This window comes from Neoarius graeffei, chromosome 27 (genome assembly GCF_027579695.1).
Source record: "Neoarius graeffei isolate fNeoGra1 chromosome 27, fNeoGra1.pri, whole genome shotgun sequence".
Classification (NCBI taxonomy): Eukaryota; Metazoa; Chordata; class Actinopteri; order Siluriformes; family Ariidae; genus Neoarius; species Neoarius graeffei.
The window spans coordinates 38,972,337-38,988,564 of record NC_083595.1 but is presented as its reverse complement, the minus strand read 5'-3'; the positions used below and the strand labels follow the sequence as shown (position 1 = coordinate 38,988,564).

At 41.1% G+C, this 16,228-nt stretch overlaps 2 protein-coding genes across 3 annotated transcripts in view; both read right to left on the bottom strand.

The window, feature by feature from the left end:
* Window positions 1–2,036, bottom strand: part of dis3l (DIS3 like exosome 3'-5' exoribonuclease) — a 30,418-nt gene extending 28,382 nt beyond the window's left edge. The window contains exon 1 of one of the 2 annotated variants that reach the window (XM_060911809.1): window positions 1,828–2,036. In XM_060911809.1, coding sequence (XP_060767792.1) covers window positions 1,828–1,957 — 130 coding nt within the window. In that variant the 5' untranslated portion in view covers window positions 1,958–2,036. The remainder of the gene's footprint in view (window positions 1–1,827) is intronic. The other variant, XM_060911810.1, reaches the window with a different exon arrangement.
* A 7,209-nt stretch (window positions 2,037–9,245) lies between these two features.
* Window positions 9,246–15,003, bottom strand: muc15 (mucin 15, cell surface associated). The gene is made up of 4 exons (XM_060911313.1): window positions 14,886–15,003; window positions 11,996–12,839; window positions 10,831–11,001; window positions 9,246–9,910 (listed from the first exon to the last, which is right to left on the bottom strand). The coding sequence occupies exons 2-4, from the start codon at window positions 12,819–12,821 to the stop codon at window positions 9,789–9,791; spliced, it is 1,119 nt and encodes a 372-aa protein (XP_060767296.1). The 5' UTR covers window positions 12,822–12,839; window positions 14,886–15,003; the 3' UTR covers window positions 9,246–9,788.
* Window positions 15,004–16,228: the final 1,225 nt, after the last annotated feature.

Here is a 16,228-nt window from a genome sequence, read left to right as displayed (position 1 = left end):
ATTACATGTTGCTTTATTTTTGCATGGTGAGGTTGACATTTACATGGAATTGCCCATCTGTGATGGTATGAGGGTGCATTAGTGCACATGACATGGGTAGCTTGTACATCTGGGAAGGTATCATTAATGCTGAATGATATATGGGTTGTTTTACAATCAGGGTACGCAAGCTAAAAATCACATTTAACACTTATTATCTTCAATATCAAAAGGCTTGACTAAATAAACTTGGCTGTTTATTGTAGCCCTGTGATAGCTCTATTTACCATGCAAAAAAAAAAAATCTGGTGATAACGTTATTTTTGGTGAATGTATGGCAATATGTCATATTTGGCAAAATTACTCGTGTCATTTAGAAAAAGTGCTTTTTTGACCACAGGTAGCTCCAAAAGGGATGCACTTAAATCATTCTTTATACCATAAAATAAATATTTGGTTCCATATCATTGGAAACATAGTTAAGTTTTAATGTTGAATGCCAGTAAGTTTTCAGACTATTTTGATCAAATTAGTATGTAATTGTGTCAAAAAAATGTCCTCTCCAAGACAGCTAATTTTTCAATACAAAATAACATATCTAAAATGATTATTTTCATCCTAAAATGTGGTCAAGATATTGGGACATAAATATTAGAGACAACTAACACAAAGCTTACAGCCTTATATTTAAAAGCACTATGTTAGTAGTGGATTCTGAATTGTCAAAAAAAACCGTCCTCTCCGAGAATCACTTCATTTGTTTCTCCCAGCTTAAAGCTACACTTAATCTTGTTATAATACAAACTATTACACATGCCTATCTGTTCTTTAACTTGTCCTTCACTTAAAAACTGGTACAAGAACCAGTTTGAATCAATTTGAATTTTGGACCCCTGTGACACAAACTTTGTACCCTGATTGTAAAACAACCCGTATACACATTTCAGATGCTGCCATCCAGACAACATGTTTTTCAGGGAAGGCCTTCCTTCTTTCAGCAAGACAATGCCAAACTGCTTTCTGTGCACATTAAAACCGCATGGCTCCATAGTAAAAGAGTCAGGGTGCTAAAATGGCCTGCTGCAATCCAGACCTGTCTCCCATTTAAAACATTTGGCGCATTATGAAGTGCAAAATACAACAAAGGAGACCCCGAACTGTTGTGCAACTGAAATTGTATCTCAGGCAAGAACGGGACAACATTTCTCTTTCAAAACTACAGCAATTGTCTCCTCAGTTCCCAAACGTTTACAGAGTGTTGTTAAAAGTAGAGGTGATTAAACACGCCCCTGTCCCAACTTTTTTAAAGCGTGTTGCTGACATCAAATTCAAAATGAGCATATATTTTACAAAAAAAAAAAAATTCTCAGCTTCAACATTTACTATTCGCAATGAAATATAGGGTTTCCATGATTTGCAAATTATTGCATTCTGTTTTTCTTGACAGTTTATACAGCATGCCAACTTTTTTGGAATTGGGGTTGTATTCACAGTAACAGGCATTTTCAGTAAGGGTGCCTAAACTTTTGCATGCCACTGTACATGCTAAAATAACCTGAAGTAAAAACTCAAACTAAATACAGGGCGTCTAAAATCAAGTCTCTCTTTATTAGAGGCCGGAATGGAGCCCAAATTTTATATATAATGGAGAAGGTTGTACAAATAGTTTATCTGAATTGTGCCAGTTCTGTTGGTGTAAACCTGTATGAAGTCTACTTTGATATGTCGGTAAATAAGGAAGGGAAAAAATACAGACTAGGTGAAGAATACTTTTGATTTTTCAAGGGGGAAAAGTGGAGAATATATTTCTGTGGTGTCGCCCATCACTGCAGCTCATGTTGCTCTCACCGTGTGGACATTCCGCCTGACACAGAGCGCTTCCGCATGGAACCTGCTCCCTCAGGTAATGCTCTCTGACCACACGAACCTTTCTTCCCCGTGAACACTTTAAATGGAGGATTTTTTCGGTTTTAATCATTTCCGAGGTTCATTTCATTCCAGCTCTCAGGCGAATCGACAATAACAAATAAACACGCCAACTTCCGCCTTTCTTCTTCAGTAGGGTAACAAAGCAGAACGCGAATAACCGAATCCCTCTAGCGCCACCTACAGAACTGGAAGAACCGAATATTAACTCTAGCATTGGAATGAAGGTGAGGAGTAGCAAAACAGAACACATGTGCATCAATGAGAATGGTAGTGAAAATGCAAGGAGTAGACGTAAAGTGGTGTGCTGGGGGGGGGACAGCACATCCAAGAAGGACACACCCAGGCTGGACAAACTGATCAGGCTCTGTGGTCGGCATGAAGCTGGACTCTCTGGTGACGGTGGCAGAGAACTACTGAACATCATGGACGATGCCAGTCACCCTCTGCACACCGTCATCAGCAACCAGAGGAGCCTGTTCAGTGACAGAATGCTCCTTCCCAAGTGCAGGACGAACAGACTTAAAAACTCCTTTGTCCCTCACGCCATCAGACTGTACAACTCCTCTCTGGGGGGGAGGAGGGGTAACAGGAGGACAGAGGACGGGAAGGAGCAGTAGCCTAGCCTGACAATAAACAATACCGGAGAATGTGCAATATAAAGTGCAATATCTCTCCTGCTGCCCCGCCCCCTTTTCTTTCCCCCTCTCTCTCTTCCCCATATCTCATCTCATCTCATCTCATTATCTCTAGCCGCTTTACCCTGTTCTACAGGGTCGCAGGCAAGCTGGAGCCTATCCCAGCTGACTACGGGCGAAAGGCGGGGTACACCCTGGACAAGTCGCCAGGTCATCACAGGGCTGACACATAGACACAGACAACCATTCACACTCACATTCACACCTACGGTCAATTTAGAGTCACCAGTTAACCTAACCTGCATGTCTTTGGACTGTGGGGAAAACCGGAGCACCCGGAGGAAACCCACGCGGACACGGGGAGAACATGCAAACTCCACACAGAAAGGCCCTCGCCAGCCCAGGGGCTCGAACCCAGGACCTTCTTGCTGTGAGGCGACAGCGCTAACCACTACACCACCGTGCCGCCCCCTTCCCCATATCTTATTCTTTTTATACACTATATTGCCAAAAGTATTTGCTCACCCATCCAAATTATCGGAATCAGGTGTTCCAATCACTTCCATGGCCACAGGTGTATAAAATCAAGCACCTAGGCATGCAGACTGTTTTTACAGTTTGGAGCTGGCCCCATCCTCTTCCAACATGACTGTGCACCAGTGCACAAAGCAAGGTCCATAAAGACATGGATGACAGAGTCTGGTGTGGACGAACTTGACTGGCCTGCACAGAGTCCTGACCTCAACCCGATAGAACACCTTTGGGATGAATTAGAGTGGAGACTGAGAGCCAGGCCTTCTCGTCCAACATCAGTGTGTGACCTCACAAATGCGCTGGATAATCTGGAAGAATAGTCAAAAATTCCCATAAACACACTCCTAAACCTTGTGGACAGCCTTCCCAGAAGAGTTGAGGCTGTTCTAGCTGCAAAGGGTGGACCGACGTCATATTGAACCCTATGAATTAGGAATGGGATGTCACTTAAGCTCATATGTGAGTCAAGGCAGGTGAGCGAATACTTTTGGCAATATAATGTATTTGTATATGTAAATAATTTATTTTCATTTATCTAGAAGTTTTTTTCTAGGGTGGCACGGTGGTGTAGTGGTTAGTGCTGTTGCCTCACAGCAAGAAGGTCCGGGTTCGAGGCCTGTGGCCGGCGAGGGCCTTTCTGTGTGGAGTTTGCATGTTGTCTGCGTGGGTTTGCTCCGGTTTCCCCCACAGTCCAAAGACATGCAGGTTAGGTTAACTGGTGACTCTAAATTGACCGTAGGTGTGAATGGTTGTCTATGTGTCAGCCCTGTGATGACTTGTCCAGGGTGTACCCTGCCTTCTGCTCATAGTCAGCTGGGATAGGCTCCAACTTGCCTGCGACCCTGTAGAACAGGATAAAGCGGCTAGAGACGGTGAGTTTTTCTCTGTTTATCTGTAATGATGCTGGTGGAATCTTAATTTCCCTGAGGGAACCCTCCCAAAGGGATCAATAAAGTTTTATCTAATCTAATCTAATCTAATCTAATCTAATCTAAAGAAAGTTGGTGAATTCAAGTACCTGGGGTCAACTTTGCAGGAAAATGGGGGGCTGCAATAGTGAGGTGAGAAAGAGAATGCAGGCAGGGTGGAGCATTGCGGGAGTCATTTGTGATAAGAAAGTCCCAGCAAAAGTGAAAGGTAAGATGTATAAGACAATAGTGAGACCAGCTGTGATGTACGGATTGGAGACCGTACCCTTAACAAAGAGACAGGAGGCGGAGTTGAGGGTGTTAAGGTTTGTGATGGGAGTGACAAGGTTGGACAGGATAAAGAACGAGCACATCAGAGGGACAGCACATGGTGAAAGCTTGGGAATTAAGCTAAGAGAGATGAGACTGAGATGGTATGGGCACATCCTGAGAAGAGATGCAGAGCATGTGGGAAGGAGAATGTTGAGGATGGAGCTGCCAGGCACACGAAAACAAGGAAGGCCAGAGAGGAGATACATGGATGTGGTGAGAGAGGACATGAAAGTGGTAGAGAAGGATGCGGAAGACAGGGAGCAATGGAGACAAAAGATCCGCTGTGGCAACCCCTAATCGGGAGCAGCCAAAAGAAGAAGACCCCTTAAAGTGCATATCCTGGACCAATTTAGTGGTGTTTTTTTATATGAAAGTATGTCCCTTTACACACTCATCCAGAAGGGTAATCTTGCACAAGGCCATCTGTCTACAGCAGAAAAAAATAAAATCACAAAACGCGTCTGGAAAAATCCCAAGGGAGTCTGGAGCCAGATTGATCCAGATTCGTGACGTCACGTGCAGATCCGTCAGTAGGCTGAGAGACAAACACAGGAACACCTAATTTAGAGTATAGTCTTTCTTATTTCTTACCCTGGCAACAGTCAACTTGTGAATTGCCAATTTTCTTGGTCTTTTTCTTGGCTCTGCTTGGTCCTCGGCTTCGAGGGCCTCAGTGGATGCGGCACTTCGCCTTCTGTCAGGGGAGACGAACGCGGCTGGCTCCTTTGGTGATGCTGGCACAAATGGAGACGGTGTTGCTTTGGGCATTCTAACAGATGGAACTGCGTCTTTTTTCAGATCAAGTTGCTTCTTGAAGCCCATTTCCCACTGCAAATAGTTCTCAAAGTCATTGGGCTTTATGAAGCAAGCCCTGCATATGATGCTGTGGTCTGTTGCATGTTGCCAGTTTTTCCGGGTGCCTCGCACGAAGCGCTCCCATTTCTCTCTCATTGTCCAGTCTTTTGGAAAATGATGAGTACTAATCCCATCAAGATTGGTGTTGCTACACCCTCCTACGATACATCTGTTAACCATTTTAATAATTACGTGATAGCATTGAAGAAATTTGCAGAAAACCACCAGGTCGTTTTCTCATAAACAAACCAACGCTGGCATGGGATTCAGAAGGAGGCGTCCCGCATGTGACGTCACGAAAATCAATGTTTCCCGGGAAATTCAAATGCCAAGTTTTTTCAGAGGCGGACCAATTCGCCTCAAATGACTTGATTTCAACTGAATTTTTCTGGTATTGCGCAAGGTAAAAAAAATTGCACAAAATGCAAAATGTGACAGATATTTGACCAAAGTTTAATATAAAATAGGAGAATTACATTGATCTTGCTCCAAATATACCCAGGATGTGCCCTTTAAAGCAGTTGCTACAGCCACCCTTGTATATGTATATACTGTTCACCCTGAGAACATATTTACAAGAAAAAAGTCTAAAGACAGGTTTTGTTCATATCAGTTTTCTTCTTCATTATGTTGAAACAATCATGACATATCATACATTTTTGAAAAGAGGGCATGACACAATACAAAAATCACTCATAAAGTTATGTTTCAACATTCACCAACTCACAGGTAGTGTCTGAAAGGTGCGTAATACCTGTGTGAAAACTATCTTCACGTTTTACATGAAGAATTCATGTCAAATGGTGTACAATAAATGATTACTGCAACTTTACAAAGATGCTTTATATAACATTCAATTATCTTTTCAAAATTCATACATTTTATCATAAATATTCACCTGGGATACTTTTAAAGGGTAAAATACACATTTTGAGGCAAATTCAGAGTCGTCAAATGTCATCATTATGGTGCATACATGCCGGGGTCATTATGTCGTCATTATGGGATATACACGGGGTCGTCATACCGGGTATGTCATCATTAAGGGGTAAAGAGTTAAAAGTAGAGGAAGCAACATTGGCAAGAGGGAACTAGTTTTTGAATGTATTCCATCCACCCATCTATCCATTATCTGTAGCCACTTATCCTGTCCTACAGGGTCGCAGGAGCCTATCCCAGCTGACTATGGGCGAGAGGCGTGGTACACCCTGGACAAGTCTCCAGGTTATCACAGGGCTGATACAGACAACCATTCACACTCCATTCACACCTACGGCCACCAATTAGCCTAACCTGCATGTCTTTGGACTGTCGGGGAACCCGGAGCACCTGGAGGAAACCCACACAGACACGGCGAGAACATGCAAACTCCACACAGAAAGGCCCTCGTCGGTTGCTGGGCTCGAACCTAGGACCTTCTTGCTGTGAGGCGACAGCACTAACCACTGCACCACCATGCTGCCATGAATGTATTCTAATACTTGGAAAATTCATCCATCCATCCATTATCAGTAGCCGCTGATCCTGTCCTACAGGGTCGCAGGCAAGCTGGAGCCTATCCCAGCTGACTATGGGCGAGAGGCGGGGTACACCCTGGACAAGTCACCAGGTCATCACAGGGCTGACACATAGACACAGACAACCATTCACACTCACATTCACACCTACGGTCAATTTAGAGTCACCGGTTAACCTAACCTGCATGTCTTTGGACTGTGGGGGAAACCGGAGCACCCGGAGGAAACCCACGCGGACACGGGGAGAACATGCAAACTCCACACAGAAAGGCCCTCGCCGGCCGCTGGGCTCGAACCTAGGACCTTCTTGCTGTGAGGCGACAGTGCTAACCACTACACCACCGTGCCGCCCTGAATGTATTCTAATACTTGGAAAATTCTTTATACATAAATGCAGGTATTTTAAAACAAAACCCTGTCTGATTAGATGGAGGAATGAGCTTAAGGTCCTAAGTAAGTCGTTAAAGCTGATTAAGAAGAAAAACAACTTTATTCATCACACACTTGTGAAATTCCTCTCTGCATTTAACCCATCTGAAGCAGTGAACACACACATGCACACACATGTGAGCAATGAGCACATACACATACCCAGAGCAGTGGGCAGCCATGCTAACAGCGCCCGGGGAGCAGTTGGGAGTTAGGTGCCTCGCTCAGCCCAAGGTCATTCCATATTAACCTAACTGCATGTCTTTGAACTGTGGGGGAAACCGGAGCACCCGGAGGAAACCCACGCGGACACGGGGAGAACATGCAAACTCCGCACAGAAAGGCCCTCGCCGGCCCCGAACCCAGAACCTTCTTGCAGTGAGGCGACCATGCTAACCACTTACACCACCATGCTGCCCAGCACATTAATTTTTATTAATGATAAAAAAGCCTTTAAATTGTTTTAATTACTTGATACCTTTAAGTTAATATGAGAAAGCCCTTTATATTTTATGTTTATTCTTTATTTTACTTTATTTTATTATTATTTTTATTTTGCTGAACCAAAAAAAGGAACTGTATGTGACTTTGAAGTGCCTTGTTTGTTTGTTTGTTTGTTTGTACCTCATCTCATCTCATTATCTCTAGCCGCTTTATCCTTCTACAGGGTCGCAGGCAAGCTGGAGCCTATCCCAGCTGACTACGGGCGAAAGGTGGGGTACACCCTGGACAAGTCGCCAGGTCATCACAGGGCTGACACATAGACACAGACAACCATTCACACCTACAGTCAATTTAGAGTCACCAGTTAACCTAACCTGCATGTCTTTGGACTGTGGGGGAAACCGGAGCACCCGGAGGAAACCCATGCAGACACGGGGAGAACATGCAAACTCCGCACAGAAAGGCCCTCGCCAGCCACGGGGCTCGAACCCAGACCTTCTTGCTGTGAGGCGACAGCGCTAACCACTACACCACCGTGCCGCCTTGTTTGTACCTATATGTTCTAAATAAAGTTTTGAAAAAAAAAAAGAATGTATTCGAAAACTCCCACCCCCTCCCTTCAGGCCTCTTTCCAAAACACATGAATGCGCACTGCCTGAATACTGCTGGAGGAAAAAGGAAAAAAACAAACACAAAAAAACCAGACGATTACTTGTCCAACAGAAATTCAGCAACCATAACCCTGTCGGACATAATGTGTACAATTTTACACATGAAGTTACATAGCATTTTTGTGGCTACTGCCTCACATAGAGGCAGAAATACATTTTTCTTTTTCCCTATTCAATGAACTGAAATGGACAAACTTACTAACCTGATTCCTAACCAAGAACTGGAATAATTTGGAGAGTGGGTGATGGGGGGTTGGGGGGGGTATGTTCGTTCAAGACATGTAACTGTATTTCTTTGTATTTTCCTGTTGTCTTGTTATAAAAGCAATAAAAAAGAATGTTGGTAAAAAAAAATTAGAATTCCAACTGCACCCCGGGCTTGCTCAGTGCCCCCAAACTCACTAATGCTTGGCAAGCTGCAAACTAATGTACAGCAAAAAGGTTATGGGTTCAAACCTCTTGGCGAACTGGAACCTTTCTGTGCAGAGTTTGCATGTTCTCCCCATGCCTGTATGGGTTCATCCCTTGTCAGGTGCTCCAGTTTCCCTCACTGTCCAAAGACATGTGGATTAGGTCAACTGGTTACTCTAAATTGCCCATAGGTGTGAGTGTGAATGGTTGTTCGTCTCTGTGTTAGCCCTGTCACAGATTGGCGATCTGCCCAGGGTGAACCCCAACTCTCACCTGAAGTTAGCTGGGATTGGCTCCAGCTTCCCCTACAACTCTGATGGATAAGCTTTATAGATAAGGGAGGGAAGGATGGATAACTCCAATCACTCAAATCAAGGTGTAAAATCTGCAGTATGGATTCACTTGAGGATTTATCTAAGATTTATGAAGAAATAATTACAACACCATTAAAAATAAATGACCTACATTACTAGCTACATGAGCATATTGCCATAGTGGTATATCTAATTTGAGTCTATGACAGTTCACCTACACATTAACAAAAACATCCCATGAGTTGCAAATTTTTAGATCAAAAGAATGGTAAGGAGAGCAACAAGATTATTTGTTGTTTATTTTTATTATAGAAATCTTCTTGCTAGACTCTTGAGATAATATTTACAGACTTATAATGTATATACACCTATTAAATGATTTAACCTCAACATTTTTAATATTTATATATTAATTATTATAACAATATTTCAAATCGCATACAATACAGCCTGTCGTGGTACGTATAAGCAGGGATAGTTCATCATTTTTATTCCCAATTTAAAATTATTTTAATAATTGTTATATGGGTTATTTTATAATATAAGCAGACACAACGCTGCACCACATTCCTATATAGAAAATAAAACGTCTGAACTACAAAAGCAACACTCATTAATCTGTTCTTTCCAGCATTTTAAACTGACATCTATCTGAAAGGAGGGGGAAAAAAACACCATAAGCTTTGGATCTTTGCTCATCCATAGATAAAGTACTTTTGGCAATTCGCTCCTCTTTGTCTTGATCAGGATCCTTTAAATACATCATCAAAATACAGAATAAATGAAGTTTGAGTTTATGATATCAGTCTGTTTGGCATGGAAACTTTTTTTAGTTATTCTGTCCTCGTGGAAAGTTAGTCATTTGGATACTGTCTCCTTGAAGTCCACGATTGTAATATGCAAATCCATTAAATTTCAAATCCAGAGGCTCACTGTGGTCCAATCGGAGAACTGTAAATAGAAGAAATGAACAAAACAGGTAAGTCAGGTACATAATTACACAGAAATATTAGCTATCATCGCTGCAACAAGGTGTGGTCTGAATCAGACAGAGGCTATATAAAGTTTAGTAATATCTCATCTCATTATCTCCAACTGCTTTATCCTGTTCTACAGGGTCGCAGGCAAGCTGGAGCCTATCCCAGCTGACTACGGGCGAAAGGCGGGGTACACCCTGGACAAGTCGCCAGGTCATCACAGGACTGACACATAGACAACCATTCACACTCACATTCACACCTACGGTCAATTTAGAGTCACCAGTTAACCTAACCTGCATGTCTTTGGACTGTGGGGGAAACCGGAGCACCCGGAGGAAACCCACGCGGACACGGGGAGAACATGCAAACTCCACACAGAAAGGCCCTCGCCGGCCACGGGGCTCGAACCCGGACCTTCTTGCTGTGAGGTGACAGCGCTAACCACTACACCACCGTGCCGCCCTCTTCAGTAATATTATTATCTAATCTCACACATTCTTCCCACCAGACTGGATAAGCTTTGCCTGGAATGAAAGTCATAGAAAAATTATATTGAAAGATATTTTTCTGTTGATTATGCCTTATATTTTGGATTGTTGTGTTGTTACAGAACACAACTAGATTTCATTTTTCACGAAATCAATGAACTTCTGAATTAGATTACACTAATTTACTAATTATAAATTAGAGGTACATTTTCTTTTATTTTCATTCATGGTGGGATGCAAAGACCTTTGCACTAGACTGTAAAGCATGAGCTGTGACTGCTATGTTGGTTACCCTGTAGAGGTGTTAATGCTACTTAATTAAAGCTACAATCCTGCACTTTAATAGTTATTGATTTGTTTCAAAGATCATAAAGAATGAGGATGATGTCTAGTTGGTTGTTACCTGGTTCAGGTGGCATGTCCTCCACGAGTTTCCTGTGTGAGAAATCTCTGGAGTTCCTTCGTTTGACAATGATATAGACCACCAGGGCAACGATAGCCACTCCAACACCGATACCCAGAATGACTCCCCATGCCCGATCTTGAGTTTTCTGTTCAATATCTGAAGACAGACCTGCAAAATAATTATACATGATTAAGTTATACCAAGGCTAATTGCTGATCATCAGACAAAATGTTGATAAAGATATTAAACAGATTGAACTGCATTGTTTTCATAACAAATGAAGCAATGTTACATGCTCTCTAAAAGTTGTTCTTTGCAGTCATTTCTTTCTATCTTCATAGTTATCTCCCCAGGTTTAGGTCATCGCTCGTTTTGGAAAACACCTTTCTGCTTTATTTTAGTGGCTATAATAAAGTTAGCTCAGCGGTTAAGTATCCATAGACTAGTGTGCTCCTGATCAGGGACGCAACCCCTCCCAGGACTTGATGAGGGAACACAGCGCTCATTGTGCTTTAAGGTTAGGTGTCAGTAACCAGATAGCTCAGTCCAGCACAAGAGACAAACCAGCCCTGAAACTGAAGCCTACGCATTGAGCCGGTGGGAGTTGTATAACTGAAACGAGACACTGAAAATGTGGGACAGCTTGAGGGTGGAAATGAGGAGATGTGTTGTTTGACCATGGATGCACTTTTTTCTTAAAAATCAATATCAATGTCTCAGAAAGAATAAAGCATCCTATTTCCAAGCTGATATTGAAACTTTTGTTCCTTGTTTGTTGATCTCATTTCCAATTAAGATGGAACCATTTCTGTATTCGTCACACACACACACAAAGAAAATCAAAACTACAATGAGTTCATTACAGTGTAGGAGTACAGGATGTCCACTGAGGTGAAAAGGTGAAGAAAAAAAAAAAGAGATGTGTTAGATGATAGTTTTCCGGGACCAAATTGCACGCACTTGTTTGATATTCACTGGTTTTTAAAAGGCAAAATACAAAAGCCTTTACCGAAGCATGACCTTGTGTAACAAACACACACGCGTGCGCGCGCACACCACCCTCTCAAGTAATGCTTGGAACTTAGAGAAGTGATAGATAAATAATAATGTCAGAAAGAATTTTTTTTCAGCCTTGAGTTAATCATTTGAGTTTTGTTCTGACCTTTATCTAGGATTCCTCTGACATCCAAAGGTCCCCCAGTGGCATTCATGGTTGTGATGGATGCAGTGCTAGATTCATTCAGCAGGACAACACTGGTGTGGTTGTCCATGGTAGCTGTCGTAAAAACAGTTGTATTTGTTGAATTTTCACGAGGAGAGTCTGTGTAATTGCCAACTTGTGGTGGACTTGTAGTTGTAAAGTTCCCGCTGACTGCTGATGCTGAGGTCTGAGTGATGTTAAAAGCAGGAGCAGAAGTAGTAGTTGCATTAGCAGTAGATGTATTAGTAGTAGTTGTATTTGTAGTAGTTGTATTCGTAGTTGTGGTATTCGTAGTAGTTGCATTAGTAGTTGTCGTATTTGTCGTAGTTGTATTAATAGTAATAGAATTCCCAGGATTTGGAGTTGTGTTGTAAGTCTCTGTGAGGTTTACATGGCTGTTGCTGGTGACTGACGATCCCAGGTATGGGTTTGGTGTGACCAGATCACTCGTATTATTTTTCTGGATCGAGGTTTTATTGGTTTTTGTTGGGTTACTGCTGACGTTGAGTGGAGTCTGAGATGATAGGGTTGTATTCCCATCATCATCATATTGTCTTGTGACTGCTGTAACATTCTGGTTGGCAGCTTGATATTCATCATCCCCACTAAATGTCATGGAGCCTGAAGAAATCCTGAGTTCCACTGCAGGTGTGATTACACTACTTTCTCTTTTCCATTCATCAGGTATCCCATTGACTAGTGGAGTTATTAATTCACCAGTTTCTGTGGACACCAGCTGGAGACTCTGGAGGGTCAGCAGTAAGGCAAAGGCAAAGCCTGAAGACATCTTGTTTGCGTGCTTTACCTGATTAAAGAAACAAAATAGTATAAGGAGCAGTTATTGGTTTGCTTTTTGCCAAGCTCAAATGTTTTAATCAACATCTGTCAGCATTTTCCTTCTTTTCCCATTTAACGTTGTTGATTAATTAAAAAAAATCAGTAAAGCATGTAACATTAATGAATTAATGTTACATATTTTACTGATGCAAATATTTTTAATTAATTAACTACGAAATGCAGGGTTGGGTATAACAACACTGTGATGCAAGAGAAGTTATTTGGCTTAAATGCCTGCTATATGTCATGAGTCATCTCAGGAGGAAATGAAATCAACAACAAAAAGAAAATTATAATTACAGCCTCTATGTTTCAAAATCAAAATTACACTCATTAGATTAATTAATTAATACACCCAAGATAATCTGTTGCGGTTTGCTAAGGAAATTCAGAAGTGAATCAATGCAACATTTCTGTCTGATCACATGATTTCCACACACTGTGCCAGAGAGAAAAACAAAGGCAGCTATGAATTTCCAGTATGACTAGCATTGTAAGGTGAACTGGATGAAAGAAAGAGAGATGATATCACAGGTCATCAAACTGGTTACAGGCTCAACTGTAGCTTGATTTCTGACAGTAGTCACGCAGCCATGCTGTGAAACACACAGTTGACAACCACTATTGACAGCACAGTTGACAACTGTGACAGCACAGTTATGTAAATAAATACTTAAAGCTAGACGGCCTTTCGATTTCATAAAATCGGTGAAATTTAGTTCCCTCTGAAAATTGGTCATTGTGATATATGCTTATTTCTGTAATATCTCACAAAATATCAGGCCATTCTGTGGCTGGGAAGTTATTTAATTTGAGGAGATTCCCAAGCAAATAATGTGCATGAAATCGCTAGCTTCGCACAGTCAAGCAGACACAGGAAGTCCGTGTGTGCATACACAGGTTTACGTTCTTCTTCTTCTTCTTTTGGGTTTTATGGCAGCTGGCATCCACAGTGTTGTATTACTGTCATCTACTGGTTTACCTTTGACCATGCACTGATCGCACCGAGGTGCTCGCTGACCGCCAATGTTTATTAGTTTGGTCCTGCGTTTCCTTTCCTTCGCAACATAACGTCTTTTCTTCTCACTTTGTTACTGTAGTCGGTCTTTCACGTTTCATTCACACACTCACATCCTCCATTTTCCTCTCCTGTTTCAAATTTGTATCCCACAATGCCTTGCGCGAACAGGGAAAGCCCATCATGTGATGCATGACATAGTATCTTGATTTGGGTCATGGTGAAGCAGGAAAAAATAGCAGAGAATTTAGGGCCATGTGGCCCTAAATTCATTAATTGTTCTATTAAAAAAAAATAGTAAAATTGGAAATCTGTGATTCAAATTCAGTAGCTTTCGGTCCACTAAACAAAAATAATTAGGTGTCAGGGAAAATTCTTTTTATGACTTAAACTTGAAAAATCTAAAAGGCAGTCTATCTTTAATATATCACATTTAAGGATTTGAAACACATAAACAGTCAACTTAAGATTTAGGTTTTGGATTTGTAATTTGTTTAATACATAAAATGGCGAAATGAAAAATACAGAGAACTACTAAATATTTTTTTCCCTCTGTAAATAGAAAGGAATGTGTTCAGGGAAGGCTGTGAAAGGGTAAAATTGTACTTGTTTGAATACATGGAAAGCTGTGTGATGTGACCTTTGTTAAACCATTGTCATTTGAGTTACAGTGCTGACAAAGTACACTCTACTGTATTCTTTTTCAACCGCTTCTCACAACAATAATAGACACAACAACGAACCAACACAAGTTATTTAACATACAGTCTAAACCTTTTTACATCAGTATAGCAAATAAATCAACACAGGTATCAAATAAATCAATACTAGTATCATTGCTGAGAGATTGTTTAATGAACTCTGTTAATTTTAACAATATCTATCACCTACATAGCATTTTCATTATTTTTGTACTATTTCTTTTCTCTACTATATCCTTTACGACTATATCTTTTAAAGTCAAAATCCTAGCACTAAAAAAGAATGTTGTCCTACCTGGATTTATCAGTAAGTAAAGGTGAAGCAGCTTAAGAAAATAATTCGTATAGGATCTGAAGATGAACTGAAATGGCCGATCAGGTTTCTATCTCACCTGAGGTTATCCAGGTACTGACTTAACTTGAACTAGTACCTGTTGGCCACACCTCCACATCAACCCTACCTCATGCAACACGTCATGCTAACGCACAGGGAAGTGTGTGAACACTCATACTGTACATCTGTGCTCTATTTACAGATGCGTTCTTCTGGAAGAACCCGTTTCAGATACATTTTGGCAAAACCTCCGACACATAATTCCCCTGTGAGGCGATACCTGCCAAACAGGTCTCTGAAGCTTTGCAGCCGTAACCCTGTCTCCATGGCAGCACCTGGACCAGGAGGATCTTCTTTCTTCCTAACTCTGTCTATTCAGTATGTATACTGAACAATAGCCAGAGGGCTGGCATGCGTCATAAGATTATTGTTAGGATTGCGCTTGAGGGTAGGGCAATGAGAAACTAAGCCCAGATAAACCATCCACTCGAAACACACAATGAACAGAAGCAATGAAAACAATGAAAAGGGACTGAGAGACTTTTCTAGACGACGAACCTGTGTGTGTGTGTGTGTTGTGCATCTCTAGAGTAAGAGGTGTACATTTATCTTTTTGTATTTCACTGTGATGAAAAGGAAAACAAATTATCTCTCTAATTTCAAATTCTTTTCTACAGAAAATGGTGGTATAGCATTATTTAGCCACACATACACGAGTCAATGAAATTATCTCACAAGAGTAATAATGCAAGAGGTGGTGTGTTATTCTGTTACATTACTGTTATGTAGTTTGAAAACAGTAATGTGAATAAGATACCTGAGGAATAATTGAAGTACCGTACAGTAGGATAAAGTACAGAACATTCTTTACTCTTAGAAAAATATTATGTGAAGAGAAGAGAACCGTTAAAGGAGCTCTATAGATCCCCACAGTGGTGGTTAACAATCACTGATGGTTCCAAATGGAACTATGTTTAGAAAACGATGAACCCTTCACTATCTCTTAACCATATGCCTAAATACTATAAGATGTATTATTATGCATATACTTTCTGTTACACTATTATCATGTTCAGTGTGTATAATATAAAGAACTAAATGCAATACACAACTAACTGTAAACTTATAAAACCATTACATAAACTCTGTCTAGCATTATACAGTACTGTGCAAACGTCTGAGCCACAAGCAAAGAAATGCAAAGAATGCCTTCAAAAGTAAAGAAATTAAACATTTCTACCTTTAAAAAAATACTATAACCAGCAGTAATAACTGAAACAATGTCAATATTTGGTGAGACAACC